At 37.4% G+C, this 19961-nt stretch overlaps 5 protein-coding genes and 1 non-coding gene across 6 annotated transcripts; 4 read left to right on the top strand and 2 right to left on the bottom strand.

Annotated features, from left to right (window-relative positions):
- Positions 1-262: 262 nt before the first annotated feature.
- On the top strand, positions 263-1415 carry LOC101291371 (SKP1-like protein 1A-like). The gene is made up of 2 exons (XM_004287735.1): positions 263-632; positions 991-1415. The coding sequence occupies exons 1-2, from the start codon at positions 336-338 to the stop codon at positions 1162-1164; spliced, it is 471 nt and encodes a 156-aa protein (XP_004287783.1). The 5' UTR covers positions 263-335; the 3' UTR covers positions 1165-1415.
- A 1706-nt stretch (positions 1416-3121) lies between these two features.
- Positions 3122-4281, top strand: LOC101291085 (protein preY, mitochondrial-like). Its single transcript, XM_004287734.1, has 3 exons — positions 3122-3377; positions 3506-3560; positions 3913-4281. The coding sequence occupies exons 1-3, from the start codon at positions 3277-3279 to the stop codon at positions 4021-4023; spliced, it is 267 nt and encodes an 88-aa protein (XP_004287782.1). The 5' UTR covers positions 3122-3276; the 3' UTR covers positions 4024-4281.
- A 1475-nt stretch (positions 4282-5756) lies between these two features.
- Positions 5757-6122, top strand: LOC101294019 (uncharacterized RING finger protein P4H10.07-like). Its single transcript, XM_004289027.1, has one exon. The coding sequence runs from the start codon at positions 5757-5759 to the stop codon at positions 6120-6122; it is 366 nt and encodes a 121-aa protein (XP_004289075.1).
- Positions 6123-6354: 232 nt separating this feature from the next.
- On the bottom strand, positions 6355-6426 carry TRNAE-UUC. The gene has a single exon. It is a non-coding gene; the product is annotated as a tRNA-Glu (tRNA).
- Positions 6427-12801: 6375 nt separating this feature from the next.
- LOC101293727 (protein FD-like) lies at positions 12802-13710 on the top strand. Its single transcript, XM_004289026.1, has 3 exons — positions 12802-13335; positions 13472-13549; positions 13639-13710. The coding sequence occupies exons 1-3, from the start codon at positions 12802-12804 to the stop codon at positions 13708-13710; spliced, it is 684 nt and encodes a 227-aa protein (XP_004289074.1).
- A 2665-nt stretch (positions 13711-16375) lies between these two features.
- On the bottom strand, positions 16376-19961 carry LOC101290802. The gene is made up of 5 exons (XM_004287733.1): positions 19471-19961; positions 19142-19286; positions 18941-19031; positions 17612-17689; positions 16376-17467 (listed from the first exon to the last, which is right to left on the bottom strand). The coding sequence occupies exons 1-5, from the start codon at positions 19904-19906 to the stop codon at positions 17204-17206; spliced, it is 1014 nt and encodes a 337-aa protein (XP_004287781.1). The 5' UTR covers positions 19907-19961; the 3' UTR covers positions 16376-17203.

The raw sequence follows: 19961 nt of genomic DNA, 5'->3' as shown, positions 1-19961 counted from the left end.
GGAAAAACTACAAGATCGATCATCAAAATAGTACCAAATCTAAAATGAAACTGAAATTTTCTCATCATAAACTCTCCTAGAAGAGAAAAACCTCCAAAGGCCATGCCCTTTCCCTTTGGAGGACGCACCTTTTCCTATTCCGGGCATAATCCATCTCCCACCCAATCCCGATCCGACACGTACTCTCCTTACTCTAAAGTCCCAAGTACAACCCTTTCTTTCCTTCTATAAATAAACCCCTTTGTTTTCTCTCTCCACATTATTATTGTGTTCACCTCCCCGATACCAAATCCACTCAAACCCTTTTCTTTGAAACGCTGCCGTTTCAAGAAACCATGTCGTCGTCGGCGAAGAAGATCACCCTGAAGAGCTCGGACGGCGAGTCGTTCGAGGTCGAGGAGGCCGTGGCGCTGGAGTCGCAGACGATCAAGCACATGATCGAGGACGACTGCGCCGATAACGGAATCCCTCTGCCCAACGTCACCAGCAAGATCTTGGCCAAGGTCATCGAGTACTGTAAGAAACACGTCGACGCTGCTAAGCCCGACGAGAAGGTCACCGAGGAGGAGCTCAAGGTCTGGGACCAGGATTTCGTCAAGGTTGACCAGGCCACCCTCTTCGATCTAATCTTGGTGCGTTTCTCTCTCTCTCTCTCTCTTGTCGTCTTTTTGTTTTTTTTTTAGGGTTTCGGAATTTGGGAATTGATTTTGTTTGGTGAGATTTTAGGGTTAGGTTATTGAATTTGGGGGTTTTCTTGCGTGATTGAATCTGATACTCTAATTTCGACTATTTTGATTCGGATTATTGTGATTGGGGGTTTTCTTTTGTTTCGACTATAAGGTGTTGATGATGATGTTGGTGGGTTGAGTTGGGTGTGTAAATGCTTGTGTAGGAGCTGCAGTGTATAAATTTTTTTGTTTTGTTTTCGGATTGATATCTGGAGTGGGATGATATTGCTTACTGGTTTTACATGATGGTATTGATTGACAGGCTGCAAACTACTTGAATATCAAGAATCTGCTGGACCTGACATGCCAGACTGTTGCGGATATGATCAAGGGAAAGACACCTGAGGAGATCAGGAAGACCTTCAATATCAAGAATGACTTCACCCCGGAGGAAGAGGAGGAGGTGCGTCGTGAGAACCAATGGGCATTCGAATAGAGATGGAGATATGATCTCGGTGGTGTTTTGTTGTTTAATGGCATAATACCTACTACTATGTACTCTAGCTAAGCAATTGACTTCTATCATTTTATGTTTTGGAGAACGCTATGCTTTATTCAAGTCGTGAGTCCTTTGAATTGTAGATAAATCTTCGAAGTCTGGTGTTGGTAGTGGTTTGTTCCATTATCAATCCTGCTGGTCAATTTACTCTACTGCTGAATGCTTTCGGTTTGATTTTCCTCTGCGCCTTTTAAATAGCTTGGAACTCTGCTTCTGGTTCTCTGTTTATGCTTTTGAAGCAACAAAGGTAAAAGCTCATGATTCTAACAGAGGTAAGTTCATGGATTACTAGAGGAAGATCAGTTAATGGATATCTGATCAACAAAGGTGGAAAGCTCTGCATATACGCTGCATATACACCATTATCCTATATCCATAAAACCTTCACTCTCATATACACCATTCTCGTAATCAACGTGAACGCACACACCGGCCAACTGCAATGATCTGTTTAACAATGCTGGGTATCTGTCGGAAAACATAATCTTGTCTTCGATGGAGAACAGGGCCTTGTTTGGCCTGTGGAAAGGAAAGTGGTTCATTCCTCTTTCCCATATGAAGGGAAAAGGAACGGAACGGAAATAAAATTTTGAGTAAACTACAAAAAAATACCCGAACTTTGAAACTCATTTCAAATAAATACCTCATCTTCAGATTCTTTTAAATAAATACTCGAGCTATGCAAAATCCTACAAAGTCTCAATTCTGTTACACATTCCGTTAAACGAACCGTTAACTTGTCTACGTGACATGTATGACGTGTCAATTCCTATTGACTGGACCTATCAGCAAGGGTATTTTAGACCACAGAAAAATTTATTCTTGCTAAACCCGTTAACCCTAAATTGTCAGCCCTCTCCATTCAGTTTGCACGTTTTCATTCCCTCAACAAATTGAGTATTGCACTTTGCTCGGATATCACAATATTCTATTTGTCTCATGGATAATTGCTAAGGTCAAAATTGTTTCTAATAGGAATAAAAAAAAAACTGCTAAGATCAGAATCTAGGCCAACGACACTACAGTGCTGAGGGACTCAAAATGAGAATCAACTTAATCATAAAAGAACTTGATTGCATGTAAAGGAAGTCTTGTACGTAGCCAACTTGTTTTGACAACATTAAAAAAAAATGCTCCAAAGCATGTTCTCTAATACATTAAAGTCTGGAAAATTTAAAGCATAATAATACCCATTGGTCCAGTCAATAAGAATTGACACGTCACACATGCCACGTAGACAAGTTAACGGTTAGTAACGGAATGTGTAACGAAATTGAGAATTTGTAGGATTTTGCATAGCTCGAGTATTTATTTGAAATAATCTGAATATGGGGTATTTATTTGAAATGAGCTTCAAAGTTCGGGTATTTTTTTGTAGTTTACCCTAAAATTTTATAAGAATTTTCTATTCCGACGTTTGGTAATGCAAGGAAAGTCATCAAGAAAGTTGTTAAAAATATTTTAAAGTATTGTGTTGTGAGTAATTAATGCAGGGAAAGTAGAAATGAAAGTGGTTCTTTTGGATTTTGGAAATAATCACTTTCTCTCACATTTTCCATCAAGAAAATGTTCCTTTTCCTTTTTCTTCCCCAAACACATAAAAAAAACAACTTTTCTTTTCTGATATTTACTTTCCAAGAAACAAACGAGATACTTTCCATGAAACAAACGAGACCTCAGTGGAGAACATAATCTTCGTCTTCAATAGAGAACAGAGGAGTTTGGGGATTTTCCATCTTTGGGACGAAAAGTCATTATTAACCTCTTATATCCTTTCATTTACGGATACGTATCCGGCCGTAACGGACGTGTATCCGAGGGTATAGCCGTTTCCAGTCATACCAACACGCACTCAACGCCTTGAAGGTTAAGAATTTGTTCTCAGATACGGCCGGAAACGGCTTCATACGGTCCGATACGGCAGGATATGTATACGTAAATAAAATAGATCGTGGGGCAATAGTGACTTTCCACCTTAATGTATTAGTGTCTAGCTTCTGCTCTTGGCAAATCGCAGTGTCCAGTTCTCCAAGTACTGCGCTTGTGTTTATGGCTTCGAGAAGCATGAAGGTTCTGAAAGATGCGGCGTCTGGGCTCAACAAGACGCTATACGAGAGACTCGTCTGCCCACTTTCTAGGCAACCCTTGAGGTAAAAATTCTGGTTTTTTTACTGTTTCTCTTTGTAGGAGAAAGGTTAAATTTTGTACGAATTGCGTTGTGTATGACGATGTCCTCTATTTTACTACTTGGGTGATTTTGTTGGGTTAATTTTGGTAGGTTCTGTGAGGAAACGAATTCTTTGATCAGTGATGCTATTGGTGTTTCCTATCCTGTAAGTTCCTCCTGCTCTAATTTGAAGAGATGCAGCATAGAGTTAGTTACTTTGATTGATTTTACCATCACCACAATCCCAATATTTAGTTAAAGTAAATCAATCAACGGAGTAAATTTTGTTCTTTTGCGATTTATTAAATATGGGAATGAGTTGAAGATAATGGATTGTTGTCTATGTTGTAACTGATAATGCAGTTGCAAGTGAGATACTTGAGGCATTGTGTTCGGCTTTTCAGCTTCAACTGAACATGAGGGACTGGCGAAAATCGAAAACTACACCTTCTAGGTGTTTATGTTGTCTCGCGTAGTATGGCTGATATCTTGTTTTATTTGTAATTGTTACTTGATAGATAAAGGATGGGATTCCTTGCTTAGTACCAGCGGATGGCAAGATACTTGATACGGATGCAATAAAACCTGAAGATGGTGGGGAATCATCAGGCAAGAGGGAAGCAGATTGAGGAGGCAGAGGTGGTCGCTAGATCAATTGTGGAGTTTAAGGTATGGTCACCAATTGAGTTTTGCTAGTTTCTCGGCTTCTTGGCATTGTTTTTTAAGTATACTGTAACTTGTTCTTCCATTTGTGAGCAAATGCCAGAGGTAAGCATGTATGGGTTACTAGAGGAATCTGGTAGTGCAAGGGAGGTTCTTTTAGATCCTTCCAAGTGGAAAACATTGTACTGACTACTGAAATTTATCATAAAGTTTTCATTGAACGGAATAAGTTCTCAAACAATTCCAAATTGCAGATGTAAATTCATTGATGACTGCCATATCTTTTATTTCTGCTATTTTCTTTATTGAAGAGGAGGAAAGGTTAGTCTGTGGTCTAGATGGTTTGAAGAGCTTTTGCTTCTGGTTGATCTTTGATATATGGCCTGAGTCATGCTATGTACCTAGATTTCGCTGGCATTTCTATTAGTTTCTGAGTAACACCCGGATTAATAGCTGATTATCTTCTCCACCTGCATATAGATCCCACACCTCTTACTTGAGTCTCACTATCTCTGTCCTAACAGGACTTTGAGGCCTTTCCCCAATCTTCCTTGATTCTAATATCAGTAATATGTGAAATTTATCGTCTTTAGATTGCTGGATAACATTTTAGATTGATAAGGACTTGGACCAAGATATACAATATGAAGAGAGCTTGGCCTACACAAACTAGATTTCCCTTGCTCGTCAACTAATAACCATTGCCTGGTTCTGAATCTTGGACCTGAACACCGACCATTTGCAAGGAAGCGTTAAAGCATCTAGGCCTTATAGAGCCATTAGCTTGTCCTAACTACTAGTATGTAACTTTCTCAAGTGTAGTGAATACTGAAGGAGCAGTGGTTTTCCAACTATAGCCCAGTCATATTTTTTCTTTTCGATTTGAATTTGAACGAGTCTTTTTGTCTGTGGTTAGTTGTTTACTAATACATGTTAACCAATTAACCATCACTATGTGTTCATCAAAAGTTGGTACTTGACCAAGTAGCCTGGATAATGGTGCTGTAAATGTGGCTCAGATTTGCTGTAAGGAAAATGTTTGAACAATCAAGTTACCTTCTGATTAGCTGAGCTTGACACCGGCATTCTATGGGTTGCTAGTTTACCCAAGAATGTATGGCCTTTGCAAGTTCTAATCGACTCCCTGAAAACCAAGATGGTACCAAGGTAAAACCACAGATTTGAACGTTGTAGTACAAATTTAACAGGCATTTCACATCTGCTTGGAAATCTATTACATGTATATGTTCCTAATTATCTTCTGACTTTGAAGATGCTCTAAATAGTAAGTAAATACTATCTGCTGCTACATCAATCCCGACTCGAATTACATTTTCAGGCATCTATACTGTGATTTTGTGACCATTAACCTTTGGCAAGGGTCCAGAGATCAGAAGGGTACACAATTTCTGTCAAAGCTGGTGGTTTCCAGTAATTAAAGATAAATTGATTGACGCAATGTTGCAGCAAAGAAGCAACATTATTACATTAATAGAGGAAAGAAAACCAATGAATTAGGTTTTATTATACTCTGCCTGTGACTAATTATAATATAAGAAAGGTCAAGAGTAACACTCTCTTTAGTTGCAACTGCACTTCCTTCAAACCCAAGCAAAAATAACAAAATGACCCATTACTTTCCTTCAACTAAAACTCTATAAACACCTTGTTGAGGTGATAATCCTTCATTAAGAATCAAATGGTTCTCCAATCTCTAGTCTCCTTCCTCTACAATTTTTGCAACGAAAGATTTCAGCAGCCAGTGATATGCTTATATGATGTAGTGGAATCAGAAGGGAGCTTGGTTGAGCCTGCAGCTGAGGGTGAGTTTTGCTGTGTGTGTTTGTCAAGATTAGTGGAGGAACATGAGGACATGAGAATCCTTCCTTGCCGGCACAAGTTCCACAAGTCATGCGTCGACGAGTGGTTCAATGCGTGCCGGAAGACGTGTCCGTTGTGCCGGTTTCCGGTGGGAGGAGGGCAGAAGAATACTCAGATGGTGGAAATGATGCTGACTGATGAGATGATGATATATTTCTCTTCTTTTCATGTAGCTGGGTTCTAAATTGTGAGTTGTTTACCACTACTGAAATGTGCTTGGCAATAGTGCAAGCCCTGAGCTAAAGCTCACAATTGAGGCTGTAAAACCAAATTGCCAAAGTAGTATGATGTGATGAGGGTTTAGAAGTATCGAAAAATATTTCGATGCGCCAAATGTATCGATGTAAATTAAAAATTAAAATAAAGCAACCCCTTCAGCACAGCATGCAACTGGAAAGTAGTCCATGCTTAAAAAGTTCCATTGCCGGGAATCGAACCCGGGTCTCCTGGGTGAAAGCCAGATATCCTAACCGCTGGACGACAATGGATTGATGTTCTTGTATATGAAATGTGATATATTAAAAAGATGGGCACGCATATGGAGCCTTGCAACGCATAGAAAATATCACATTTCATGCTTTCAAATTTGACGGTGCCTCAAGAACGTCTTTCATATTGCAATGCTTCTCTCTCATTCTCCCTCTTTCCTTCTCTTCTCTCTCGTTATTCTTACTTAGACCAAAGCCTTCACTACTTAATAAACCACGCACAACAACCTCTATAACGACTTCTAAACAATCAAAATTCCATATTGATCGATGTCTAGAACATCAAATCCTAGACAGCACAACCTCTGGAACATCAAAACCAACATCTATAACATCAAATTCTCAATCTGAAATCGACCTTTTGAATTGCATATGAACTCTTCGGATTGTAGATGCAAAGAAAATGTATGAAATAGTCCACGTTATAGATATTCTCCCTGGAAGAATGGCATGTCAACCTATAACATTGATTTTCTTAAAAATTCTTCTATGCAACAAGATGTAAATGACCCTAAAATTTATCTGGTAATATCAGCCATTAACATTTGTAGTCAACTATCTTTTTAGTAACAAAAATGTAATGGATTTATCTAACCGTCAATTTATGGCGATGTAAGTATACTTCGGTTCTATACTCTTATTTTTTAATAAATTTGTTTTATCTTTTATTTTTCTTTTCCGCATTTTATCAATGAGACTATTTAGGAATAGTGTGTGCATGTGAGATTGTCCTTGCCCATGAGTGTTTACCCAACAAAGCTATAGATAGTATTTTTGGTAAGCCAGCGACATACTGATAGCCAGCATAGAAATGAGTCATTGTTGTTGCCCTAAATAAATGACCATGCCTTCCAACTTTAGGTATCAAATTTGGACATTCTTGTTTGAGCTCGTGTTACCTCGACATATATAGCTATAAAAGTCCTCCTCAACCACATGAGCTCGCGATTATGTAGTTTGCACCAGTAATCGTGAATTTGGTTGGGACCAACTGGAACTTTACCAAACCACATCAGAAATGGAGCTTCACCATTGAAGAAAGTGGCTACTTCTGAACTACTTTGGTTTGGTTTGCCCTGTATCTCTCTGTGTGTCTAGGGTTAGGGAGAAGTTATTACCTGTGTTTGCCTCGAACCCTGTGCTTGGATTTGGTTCAAATACAAAAAGCAACAGAAGAAGCAGCAAAGAGTCCAGAGGGCTTACCTTTGTACCTCTCTTGTAACTTTCGCAGTACCTATGGGGTTATGACATGTAACCTTCAGACACAGACCAATCAATAAGTTACATTTTTGTAAATTCAAAAAAGGAATCAGAGGTGTGGTATATCATCAGAATCTGTTTGAATTTTCTGGGTTTTCTTTAAAAACTCGATGTAATTTCTGGGAAAGCCAAGAAACCTCCAGTCTCTATCAAATCAAACGCGGCACCAGTACTGCTGGCTAGTACGTACCATTTAACCATTCATCGCTTAGAAGACCTTACAGAAAGTAAAGTTGTTTAATGAGAAATTTGTGTGAATAGTATATGAATTTTTGGTTTTTATAAATTTTAGTATATTAAGTTTTAAAAATATTTTTATGTTTCTATTCTGACCTATGATTGATATATATATAGCCATTAAAATTACTAATTTATTCTTAAATTTTTTTTTTCTTTGTTTTTATATTTCAATTTTTTTTTTAGTTTTTTATATTTTTAGGAACGTAGAAAAAAAATTCATTGTCACTTTCTCTTTGCTAATAATCATTTTTTCATCTCAGTCATTTTTAAATGTCAACGGCAACAACAAGATCTTTCAGTGTCAGCGAAAACAACAAGAATTGAACTTATGTATGTTTCCCCTCTTTAATCTTTTTCAAGTTTATAAAAGCCGACCCAAACTATCAAATTCTAAAAACCTTTTCTAATATTTCTTGAATATGAAAATAATTAAAAAAACTAAGAAAAAAATCGAACTTGAGAGTAAATTGGTCATCTTAATGGATATATATACCAATTTTAGGTCGAGATGAAAACATGAGATACCGTTATGATATTTTCAAAACTTGATATACCAAATTTATAATAAACAAAATTTGTTATACAATTCGGACAGATTTCAATTTTTTAACATGTAAAACCCACAAACCTTTCTCCATCAGTCCAACCAAGATTTAGTGCATAAACAAAGACCTTTTTTTTTTTTTTTTCTTTAGAGAATGTCTTATACCAAGATTTGCCGACCAGACCATCAGTGACCAGCCAATCAAGAAAGAGAGAGAGAGAGAGTTAGTTAGAGTTAGTTGATGAGTTGATTGGCTGGTGACTGCTGGTTATAGTCTTGCTGGTCGGCAAATCTGATTCCACTCTGTTAGAGTTCAGAAGAAAGAAAGAACGAAAGAGAGCGAGTCTGACTGGTGATGAATAGGGTTTCCATTGTTTGGTGGTATTGTTTTTCATTTTGGGAATAGGGTTAAGTAGGGAGGGTACAATGTACATTACTGTCTGATTGGAAGAAGAAATTAGTGAGTGACTGATTGAAAGGCATATGCTTCACAGTGAAGGGAGTGGGTAGGGCTTAATTTTTACAGAGAAAAAAGGACCATAAAAAGCCATAAAAGATGCGAAAGAGTTTGGGTCAGAGCAATACAGTGCTGACAGATGTCTTGTACAATGCAGATTAAAGAGAGAGGACTAGACGATCTCTCACTGAAACGAACAACTAGGGCATGCTTGCTTGTTTCCCTCCAATTTTAGATGGCACAGAAGAAAAGTTTCTTCAACTCCATACACTGTTTTCGTTTGGTTGGTTGAGATTGTTAGATCGAATATACAGTACTAGCTGGTGAAATACTAATGGTTGTGGGTTGGTCTCGTTTTCTGGATAAGCAATTATAGTTCATTTTGTGAACTCAAACTCACAATACAATAATGATCCGAGTACGGTAAAGTTCTTGTTTTGTTCACTTCTTCTCCATGTCTAATAGATTCCTGATATAAACATAATTAACTCATATTAACCAAATCGTCTTCTTGAAGAACAGTAGGGAGTTAATTACAGTAAGTTCAATGAGTTTGGACACAACTGTGTGTTAGCTATACTTCTATGACATGAAGTTTCATGTTTTATTTTAACATAAACCCGATTAATGTTCCTAGTTCATTCTAAAAAAGGCTTCCAAAACACTTGATCAATCAGGGCTTTGGGACTCCATGTCTCTATCTCTAAAAACTACAAGATTTTCATCAAAGCGATTCCTCTATTTGGAACCAATATTGTGTTGAAATGACCACTCCAAACAACTGGTTTGATTCACTTTCTGCATTCATGAAGCGGATCTAACCTCTCTTTTGATTAAACTTCGCCACATAAATAACCACAGAGGATGTAAAAGTCTAAACACACACCATGACTTGGTCAGGTACACAAACACACACAGACAAACAGAACTACGGGCCACGATTAGGTTAATGATTGCAGAGAAGATGAGTCCAATATAGAGGCCACACTGCAGATGCAACAAATTATCCCAGGAACAATAACAGGTGTCTTGGCCTGGTTTGTGAGATAGAAACTCTTTTATCTGTTTCTGAATTATTAGCTAGTGGAAAGAGCAATATGATACTCCAACCTACTCTGTTTATGTGAGAGAGAGGAGTGCAGAAACTGACATATATGCTTCTTGGAGCGTTGCTGGCTATTATAGTTCGGAATCCCAAAAAAGAAGAAGAAAGAAAGATAGAAAGAAGAACTTCATTTTTTTTTTTTTTTTTTAAAAAGTTAAAAAAAAGAAAGAAGAACAAGAATGGTGTGTTCACTCTTGATCTTCAATACCAAATACTGTCGATTCACCATATATGCTTTCCAGTTGCTTTTTTGGCTAATCTCATCTTGGATGAAAATGTCAAATCTAAATATTTACCATGCATTAAACAATCATTTAAAAAATGTATACAAATTGTGCATACTACTTAGGTAACTTAGGTAAGTACAAGTGAGTTAAAAAATATTTGACATTGCCTTTCACCAATGTCAAATTTGACATTGCCTCCCCTCAATGTCATTTCCATGTGTCAAATTTGACATTACCTGTTTGGTTGGTGGTTATTGATAATGTTAAATTAGAGTTGTTACGCTAATGAATTTAGAATGCATATTCAGATGGAGAAATTTTTCTGTCCTCCAAGGAATACCATGTCGGCATGCCTAGTGGTCCTCCTTGATCAATAGAAAGCCGTCATGTAGTATTTTTTGACATTGCATAATAAGACAAAATAATTATTGTATTTAACTTGAGTAAATCCAACTTTAAAAAATACAAAAAATAAAAAAAAAACTGAAGTAAAACCAAACAAGATCAAAACAAAAAAAAAAACCTAGATCTAGGGTTCATCTCATCTCCTTACTGAAAAGAAAAAAAAATCATATCTCCATGGTAATTCACTAAATTTAAACCCCAAGTAATCCAAATTTGATCTCCATAAATCAATTTAAGGTTTTTCTTTGCTCGTTTCTTCGACCTCCATCCTCTTTCAACTACCATAGAGATTTGTGATTTTTTTTGCTCTTCTTTTTGGTAAGGAGATGATGAACCCTAGATTTGAGTTCTTTTTTTGTTTGATATTGTTTGGTTTTACTTAATTCATTTTTTTTAAGTTGGATTTACTTAAGTTAAATACAAGAATTGTTTTACCCTATTATGACATATAAAAAAAACTACATGACGACTTCCTGTTGGTCAAGGAGGACCACTAGGCATTATGACATGATCTTCCTGGAGGATAGAAAAAGTTCTCATTCAGATGAAGATGCTCTAACTTATCATTTTGTTGAATGATCATGCACCCCTTCACATATTTCCCACGGTATCTTACTAAAAATCATATTCATTATTCACCAATAATATGGTAAATTCGTAGAGGTGTGAACCATAATGCTTCAACCAACTAAATGTCCAAATCTATCAAAACTTATAGATTTTTATGAGACGGTCATAGCATGCAATATATTGTTAATTAATCACGATTTAAAGATTTAAAAAAACTATGTATATTTATATTTTACATATAAAAAACTAAAATACATACACAACCTTTATTTTTTAAATTAGATATGAGTGTGGCTATTGGAACCTCCAAATTTGCTCATTATACCTCTCATTCTCTCTACACCTCTATTTTATTTTTCAATATAAGTATTTGCTTACTATACCTCATTTCAAATTCCTGACATAACCTTAGTTATTTATTAACATATATTTCAATCAATTAATTACCTCTTATTCAATCAATAAACTTCTCATTCTTTTCTTTTTTTTTCGTTTTTGTTTGTCAACATCTATTTGCTACCTTCATTTTTTTATTATTGTTTTCATACAAGAAAATGTTCTATCATGAACTACTCTATATATCTTTATAATTGTTTTTGTCTTTTGTACGTGTTATTTTTCTCTATTTTTTTCCTTTTGAATAATTGGATATCTATTTTGTACCTCATAATAAATTATTTCAATAAATATATATTTTTAATCGATAGATATTATTATTATTTTTTTTTTGCAAAAATATTTATGCATCTTGCAAGTATATATGCGTTCAACATGTATGATAATATGATAATACAAAATTGTATGTCACATGATCGATATTGATTATTTTTTTAGCTCTTATAAACTATAGCTTTAATAAAAAAAATTGGAAAACAAAAATATATATGGAAAATAATAAATAATGGAATCAATTATTATTAAATTGGAAAGTCTAAAGAGAAAATAAATACAATATTTCATTTTGTATAATTATTGTCTTTGATAGTCATTGTATATGAGGATGTATATGTCATTTAATAACTCAAAATAAGATAAGATCTAGTGAGCAAATTTGAAGGTGCCAATAACCGCACTCATTAGATATTATACGAGATGAGAAATGATTGAACTGTCAAACAAACTTAATATTTAGATCACTTTAGTTTGTCTTGACGTCTATTATTTGTTTAACCTCAATGCTAATAGACTCATACTCGATCTATAGAACCCTAAAAATTTTCTTCAAAAAATAAATAAATAAAACCCTCACACGAGACACAACAACAGTAAAGTCCAAGAGTGTGCTAAATTAATCTTTACTATTAAGAGCCATTGCCATAAGTAGTGCTAAATCTCATTCGCCCTCACTCAAACTGTTCTCCAGACACTCACTTAAAACAGTGAAACACACACACACACACACGCTCCTCTAGTCCTCTCTTTCTTTCTTCACTTTTTAAGACCTCTCTTCTGATTCAATGATGTCCTCAACTGGTAGTGAAGAAACCTACTACAACTCATCCTCCTGGTCTTCCTCCACCACAACACCCCTTCTCCATTCTCTCAGGCAACCCCAAGAAGCAGAACCATGGAGGAGGTCTGGAAAGACATCAACCTCGCCTCGCTTTCCAACGCCAACAACAGTCCCAACTTCAGAAACATGACCCTCCAGGACTTTCTCGCTAGGCCCTTTGCCAATGTGGTCTCTCCCACACCTGATCACCACCATCACAACAACAACAACCACATCACTCTTAACTCTCCTCCTCCTCCTCCTCCTCCTCCTCCCCCAGCCACTGTTCTGAGCTTGAACCATTTGGACTCTGATCAGTTTCAGCTCTTCTGTATTGAGAATCTCAATACTACTAGGCCTTTTGTCAACCTCAACCACCCCAATACTAGTACTGTTTCCGAGAAATCTTTCAATGGTGCTTACCCTTTCGAGGGTCTTGGAAGCCAATCTTCTCCTTCTCCTGGGTTGGTTATGCCGTCGGGTTTTGGCTACGGGAATGAGAGGTTACCGGAACCTGATGATCGTAGCAACTTCGGAGGAGGAGATAGGAGGCACAAGCGGATGATCAAGAATAGAGAATCTGCTGCAAGATCCAGAGCAAGGAAGCAGGTACAATACGTTTTGTTTTGTTTTTGAACCCACGACATCAACGTTACTCTCCCTGTAATTCTCAAAGTACTGTATCCATTCTGTGTGAAATTGTTTTCACTTTTGTTTGAAGCTCTTCGCTTTCTGGTTGCTACAGGCTTACACGAACGACCTGGAGATTAGGATTCAGCTTTTGATGGAAGAGAATGAGAGGCTGAGAAGAGAGAATGAACAGGTTAAGAAGTTGTTGTGCTAGTCATTGTTACAATATTTTTCTGTTTTGGTTCTTTTTCTTTATTGTGTTTTGGTTTTTGGGTAACGCAGTTAAGTGATGCAGCAGCTTCTCAACTGCCCAAAAAGCACAGTCTGAATCGATCATCAACAGCACCATTTTGAGAGAGCTCCGTGAATTTGATTACCTCTTTTTCCCCTGCGAGGTCGTTTCTACTAAGAGTAATTAGGGTAGTCTAGCAGTACTACAACCTTTCTACATGTAGAAGTTTTCAAGTAGCCAAGCTAGCAAGAATATGGCAATCATTATCAATGGATTGCCTAATTCGCCTTAATCGGCTTTGTTTGTATAAGTAATGGCGCTTTTAGACCCTAATGTAAGGATGTTATGTATATATGTAGTGATTTTTCTTTGCATGAAAACAAGCAGCAGCAGCGGTAGTAGTATCAAACTATCTATTTCCTAACTAGCAGGAACTTAGTTTTGGTGGGTCTTGTGTTTGTGTTTTGTTTTCCATCTTGTGCTTCGCTTTCATAGACATCACATGTTTCTAACATTCCACTCATTCACAACCTCAAAAGTATCAAACTATCTATTTCCTAACTAGCAGGAACTTAGTTTTGGTGGGTCTTGTGTTTGTGTTTTGTTTTCCATCTTGTGCTTCGCTTTCATAGACATCACATGTTTCTAACATTCCACTCATTCACAACCTCAAAATTCTCTTGAACAAAACTATTAAAACCAATGATAGATGGCCAAGAGACCATGGCAGTTGACAACTCTAAACTGTAGCCATCGTGGTCCATAAAAATTGACCATCAAGGCATGTGGTTGTTGGGTTCCTTATCACTTGGCTAATGTGTACTAAGCAAGTGATTATGTTTGTGATTAAAGTTTAAGCAAGTAGTTTTTGAGGTTTGGACTTTCTTGTAGCTCGAATCACGACAAGAAAGTACCGCATGGGTTTGAAGTTTCTATCATCTATCTTCTTCCAAGAGGGACCAAGACACATGACATGAAGGTCACGATGCAATTTTGTGCTTATTGATCAAGAGGTTATCATGGTACCCAGGATTCACCCAGAACATCAATAAAGAAAGGACTTCTTTCTTTCCTCAACTATTTGACCAGGGTTTTAGAATATAGTATCCACGGGCATTTTGGCTATCTTCTAATATTATGAGGAAAGATTTGGTTAGTATATGAGATTTGGCCTTTGTCTGTTTTTTAGTTTTCTCCTCAAACGGGTGTCAATATAGTGCATCACAAGTCGCCATAGATCATTACAACAAAATAGTAGCAGTATATAGGGTTTGTCTGCTATACCGAAACTGAACGGTATAGCATGTTTTATGACTAAAAGAGGATGTCCAACAGGGGGTTGTGGTTTGGTTGAATTTTTAGTCATGAAATTTACAAGGTATGCAGCAGAATTTTCCGTAGTATATAACATTGGTACAAATAAATAGAAAATCTCATTACACAATCAAATACGTAGAGATAGCGGGACAAAGCTAGAGGCCTAGAAATTCTAGGTTCCTAACAACCAGAGTTTATTGTTAAAAGCTGAAAGCATGGGATTGTGCCAAAAGGCAAGTCCAATTCAAGCCCAACATGGCAGCCCAATTGCAACCTGTCACGTACATATAACAAGTTGTACACTGCCAGAACTGGTGCTGCTACCCCCCGTCTTGCCTCAACCCAAGCCGCATTGATCCAAGCCGCTGCCACTTTCACCACATTACCTAGCTCCCAACCGTCGCGTCGTATTGCCAGCTAAATCGACTCAAAACCACACCACGTCGGCTGAGGAGCAAAAAAATAACTAGTGCTAGAAGCGAGAAAACCAAGCCAAAACTTGTCTGGAAATGAACTTCGAGCGAAACTCGTCTCAGAGCACCCGCACTTTATTGGATCAACATTCACCCAGGCTGCAGCACCATAACAACGACGAGGTTAGGCCTACATTGACGTAGAGCGTCAGACGAGGGTGAATTTGCAAATCCTAGACTTCGAGAGCAGGGATTGGGAGAGACGCATACGTACCCTAGTGTGTTGTTTCAAAAACTTACTTTTGTTAACGTCTCGTGGCCTTGTATCTTAAAGAATTTTTCTCAGCTGCGGACGTCCGCACCGTTTACGATGCGGATTTTCGTCCGTTCGTCACCGTACGACGCCGCGCAAGGGCATGCCTCCACCCCAGCCGACTCCAGCAGCTTCCCCGACCACTTTCCATCCCCAACGAGTCCGCCGAATTCCAGTTTTCCGGCCATATCACCCAAGTGAAGCTGCTGGAGTCGGCTGAGGTGGAGGCACGCCCTCGCGCGACGTCGTACGGTGGCGAATGGACAAAAATCTGCACCGTAAAACGATGCGGACGTCCGTAGCAGAGACAGACTGGTATCTTAAATATTATTTTTCATATTTTTGAATTGAGTTATTTTAGGGAGGGATATGAAATCCGCACACCCTAAATTGTAATCCACACATTCATTTTCCATTTTTAGTAAGCATTTTCATATGCAGACAAGATTTAAATCACTATGGACAAAATATAAGTTACTAAAATTAAAAAATGAATATGTGGATTATAATTTTAGGTGTGGGGATTTCATTTCACTTATTTTATTACCAACCACTAGTAAAATTACTGACAAAGAGAATCATTTCAAGTGTAATTATATCGTTGAATGATCAAGATAATTTCCGTACCTTAAGGATGACTATCATTGTTTTTTTTTTTTTTTTTTTTTCCCACACTGTCGCATCTTGATATCAATCAATTCACGATGTGCAAGCACTATAACTTTGGAAAGGATCATCTCCAAGAATATTGATAATATCATCTACCATTAATTAAAGTTCAAATAAAGCTCAAATCGGTTCCGAAGGTCCACAGCTCCAATGTGCAATAAAACATAAAGAACAAAACCACCCGCATCCAGTTCTGACCTGGAAAGATATCAGGTCTGTTCCACCAGGAACCATTTATGCAAATGATAAAGTATACATATGTATCGATATAATTTCTAGAAATAACTTATATGTGAGATAATAAAAGGAAAGATGATCGATCATGCCATCAGTGAAAGGCAACTTTGCTGTAAGCATAAGCAGCGGAACCCTGCAAGGGCCGCCGACGCCCCTCAGACTGCAGAGACACGCCGGACAAACTTGGACACCCACACCACCATCCGTTTTGCACAAAGTCACATTCTCCTCCTGAATCTGGAAGTTGTCTGACCCCAAAGATTGTAAAAACCAGCTGAGGGGCAGCAGTATGGGGAAAAGGACAGCAAAATTTCTCAGAACAAAAGCACCAAACGTGCCACCATAAGTTTTAAATCTAGTAAACATTGAAACTGCCCCAAAATAGTACAGAAATCCCAATGAGCTCGAGCTAAGCTCGAGTCATCAACCTTCAGCACAACTAGACTTGCGCTTCTGTTCCAAGATAATTCTCTTCCCCAATTAAAATTTTTTCTTTCTATTTGCCAGGCAAGAAAGCAAGTTTCATCATGCCGAGGCATGATTACTATTTCCAAAAAGGAAAAAAGATTAAAAAAAATATTCACCATATTTGTCTTTCAAACACCTTCCTTTCCCAACAGTTCATTTTTCTTTAAAGTATGTGCACTCTCGCACGTCTGCTCAACTCTAATTTCTTGCTGAAATAGAGCGATCTGCACCTCCCTGAACACTGAATTGACCTGCTCCATCACCAGAGGACAGCTGCGGCTGGCTATTGTTCTGAATATTGTTGTTGTTAGTAGTCTTCTCATCGAGTGAAATACTTTGGATATGAGCTGATAGCATTTCATTTCCAGATTTACCAAGGGTCTGAGAGCTTGAAACAGTAGGAGGCTGAGCAGCTGGCATTACCCATTTCATCCAATCATTGCGCCTCCTTATTTTATCACCCTAAACCATAGCACAACCTTCCAACATTACCAGCATGCTATCTTACTAGAAACATGTAAATAGTTTCTTATAAACATCAAAACAACATCAAACACTTAATTGCATGATCACATCAAACATCTAAATTATGGATTACAAAACTACCTGTACATCTACTTCTACCACAGTTGACATTCTCAAAGCATCCAATATGATCTGGATATTGTCTGTCAGATTCATAACCTGAAAAAGAAGCAGATAAAAAAATGACTTTGCTTGGTTGCTGGAAAGATATCTACAGCAAAAGCACAACCAGCACCAATGTTAAAACACATAATGCACAAGAGTTGACATCATTAATGCTTTCCTGATTTCAGATGCACTAATATCTTAATTGGATGATAAATAAAGTATAAATTTTCTTTGCAAATGCTCTCGATTCTCGTCTTTAAAGCAATATATCTTGTGCTTCTGGATAATTACTAGAACTATACTACAGAAAGCGTAAGTCAAATAGACAGGAAGTGTGCAAGATCCTAAGGTCATATTCCTTTTGTTCACCATTTTGGTATAAACAAGACTCAATGAAGAAACTGCTTAAAGCTAGCCACAAGCCACTTAAACTGATGTCATTCCCTTGTTATGAAAAAAAACTTGTAATGCACCAGTCTAATGATAATAACTATCTAACGAGCTTTTGTATAGGGAGTAAAAATGGACATTTAGTCTATGTAACTTATAAAGTTCAGACTGGAGGGTTAATCTGCCAAAGTTGATTCATTTGACTAGCTTATAAGTTATCTATATATTCATAATCCAAGTATACATTTCTATGACAAATGAAAAGACAGACAGTTAACTATTTGAAACTGGGAAAAATAATTTGTAGCAAGATAAAGAAAATACTTTGGCATGTGCAGTGGAACTATGAGTAAATGTATCTGATATACATATGCATATAACTAACTAATATAAACTCATCAAAAAAGGGCAATATGTCCTACAACTTCATAGGCAACAAGGCTCATAGTATTGATAGCAAGCCTCCCGTAATAACAAAACAGATTGTACTAAGCCAAGAGGAAATAAAATGATTTACATGAAAGGGCCACATGTTTCAGCATGTAACAAGGTCAGTTAAATGAAACATACTTCTTTAAGCAAATGGTACAAGGTGATGCATTAAGAATAGATTACCCTAAATAGGTGACATTTGGATCATTAAATACCCAAATAAATTCTGCATGAAGCATCCATGAGGCATATGTAAAGGCCATGAAGGGCAGAAAAGAAGGTAGGATAAGACAAGAAATAATTTTCATAAAAGTGTTTCTATCCTTTATCTGATTTTGAATGTTTATTTACACATGTTACACAGAGATGTAAAGCTTAATCTTGAACACACACAGATAACCATGTAACTACCCCACAGGAAGCAAAATCCATTAGAGGAAATAAATCCAAGAAAAAAAACAAAACAAAACAAAAACTCACTTTGTTGAAGCCTGCTATTAACTTAATACGAACCCATCCCTGATCATCCATGTTTCGCCGCAAGAAAGTATCTTTAATTAAATTCTCATTACTGCAATAAATGAGTATGAAGTGCAAGAGCAGTTACTGTTACCAAGAGATATACAATGAAAGCTGACAATCATAAGACCTATATTAAAAAGCAAAAAGGAAAACAAGTACCTGAAATAATAGTCTATCTGATTAATAATCTTAGTATGCAGCTGAAGGTCTGGACGTACAAGATTCAAGGGAGGCTGTGGTAGTGCCATAAATGGTACTAAAGGATCATGTCCTGGATGAAAGTACACCAGTGATCCTTGAAAATCTGAAAAGTATCATAATTTCATAAACACGTGATTAAAGGCATCCAGGTTAAATCTATATATATAAGTACCAAAGTTTCATAAACACACGAATAAAGGCATCCAGGTTAAATCTAAATATGAAGTATCATAATTTCATGAACAAACGAACGAAGGGGTTAAATATAAATATGAAGTAGTGCTTACCACCAAACCCTATGGGACCGGCAAAAGGCCTCATAGGTTGGGGGAAAAACGGGGGAGCAGTTGGGGGTGCCGGTGCTTGATGAGTTGGCCTCATTCCCCTAGGGGAAACTCTCTGAGGATGCATGTGATTGTCTCTACTGTTAAAATTTCGATGATTGTTCCAATCTTGACTTCCGCGGTCCTGATGCCTGCCGCCATAGTTGTGATGGTGAGAACCATCTCCACGGGGATGCGGACCACCATTACGGTTCCTTAAGGAACTACGTGGTTGTGGATGCTCATTGCTACTCTGAGTTTGTGACCCAAACGGACTTCTGTGGCTATGTTCTTTTGGTGAAGGGTTATTTGGAGTCACTTCAACACCTTGGCCAGCTGGTGTTTGATGATGGGGAACGCCACCATTAGAGGATGCACCGGCATTATTTCTTTGTTTCATCAATCTCTGGCGAGCGGGTCCACTATGAGTTGGAGTCGAAGAAGAATTCACTTGT

This window comes from Fragaria vesca, linkage group LG1 (assembly GCF_000184155.1).
Source record: "Fragaria vesca subsp. vesca linkage group LG1, FraVesHawaii_1.0, whole genome shotgun sequence".
Lineage (NCBI taxonomy): Eukaryota > Viridiplantae > Streptophyta > Magnoliopsida > Rosales > Rosaceae > Fragaria > Fragaria vesca.
This window is presented reverse-complemented; position numbering and strand designations above follow the sequence as displayed.

Excerpts from the sequence above, each read along its gene's own strand:
- LOC101291085 (XM_004287734.1), top strand. The coding sequence starts at position 3,277 with ATGGCTTCGAGAAGCATGAAGGTTCTGAAAGATGCGGCGTCTGGGCTC. Across the intron at positions 3,378-3,505 it reads CTTTCTAGGCAACCCTTGAG|GTTCTGTGAGGAAACGAATT; the intron begins GTAAAAATTCTG and ends TAATTTTGGTAG. Across the intron at positions 3,561-3,912 it reads CTATTGGTGTTTCCTATCCT|ATAAAGGATGGGATTCCTTG; the intron begins GTAAGTTCCTCC and ends GTTACTTGATAG.
- LOC101290802 (XM_004287733.1), bottom strand. The coding sequence starts at position 19,906 with ATGAAACAAAGAAATAATGCCGGTGCATCCTCTAATGGTGGCGTTCCC. Across the intron at positions 19,032-19,141 it reads CAGATAGACTATTATTTCAG|TAATGAGAATTTAATTAAAG; the intron begins GTACTTGTTTTC and ends CATTTATTGCAG. Across the intron at positions 17,690-18,940 it reads TAATAGCAGGCTTCAACAAA|GTTATGAATCTGACAGACAA; the intron begins GTGAGTTTTTGT and ends CTTCTTTTTCAG.
- LOC101291371 (XM_004287735.1), top strand. The coding sequence starts at position 336 with ATGTCGTCGTCGGCGAAGAAGATCACCCTGAAGAGCTCGGACGGCGAG. Across the intron at positions 633-990 it reads CCCTCTTCGATCTAATCTTG|GCTGCAAACTACTTGAATAT; the intron begins GTGCGTTTCTCT and ends ATTGATTGACAG.
- LOC101293727 (XM_004289026.1), top strand. The coding sequence starts at position 12,802 with ATGGAGGAGGTCTGGAAAGACATCAACCTCGCCTCGCTTTCCAACGCC. Across the intron at positions 13,336-13,471 it reads GATCCAGAGCAAGGAAGCAG|GCTTACACGAACGACCTGGA; the intron begins GTACAATACGTT and ends TGGTTGCTACAG. Across the intron at positions 13,550-13,638 it reads TGAGAAGAGAGAATGAACAG|TTAAGTGATGCAGCAGCTTC; the intron begins GTTAAGAAGTTG and ends TGGGTAACGCAG.
- LOC101294019 (XM_004289027.1), top strand. The coding sequence starts at position 5,757 with ATGGTTCTCCAATCTCTAGTCTCCTTCCTCTACAATTTTTGCAACGAA.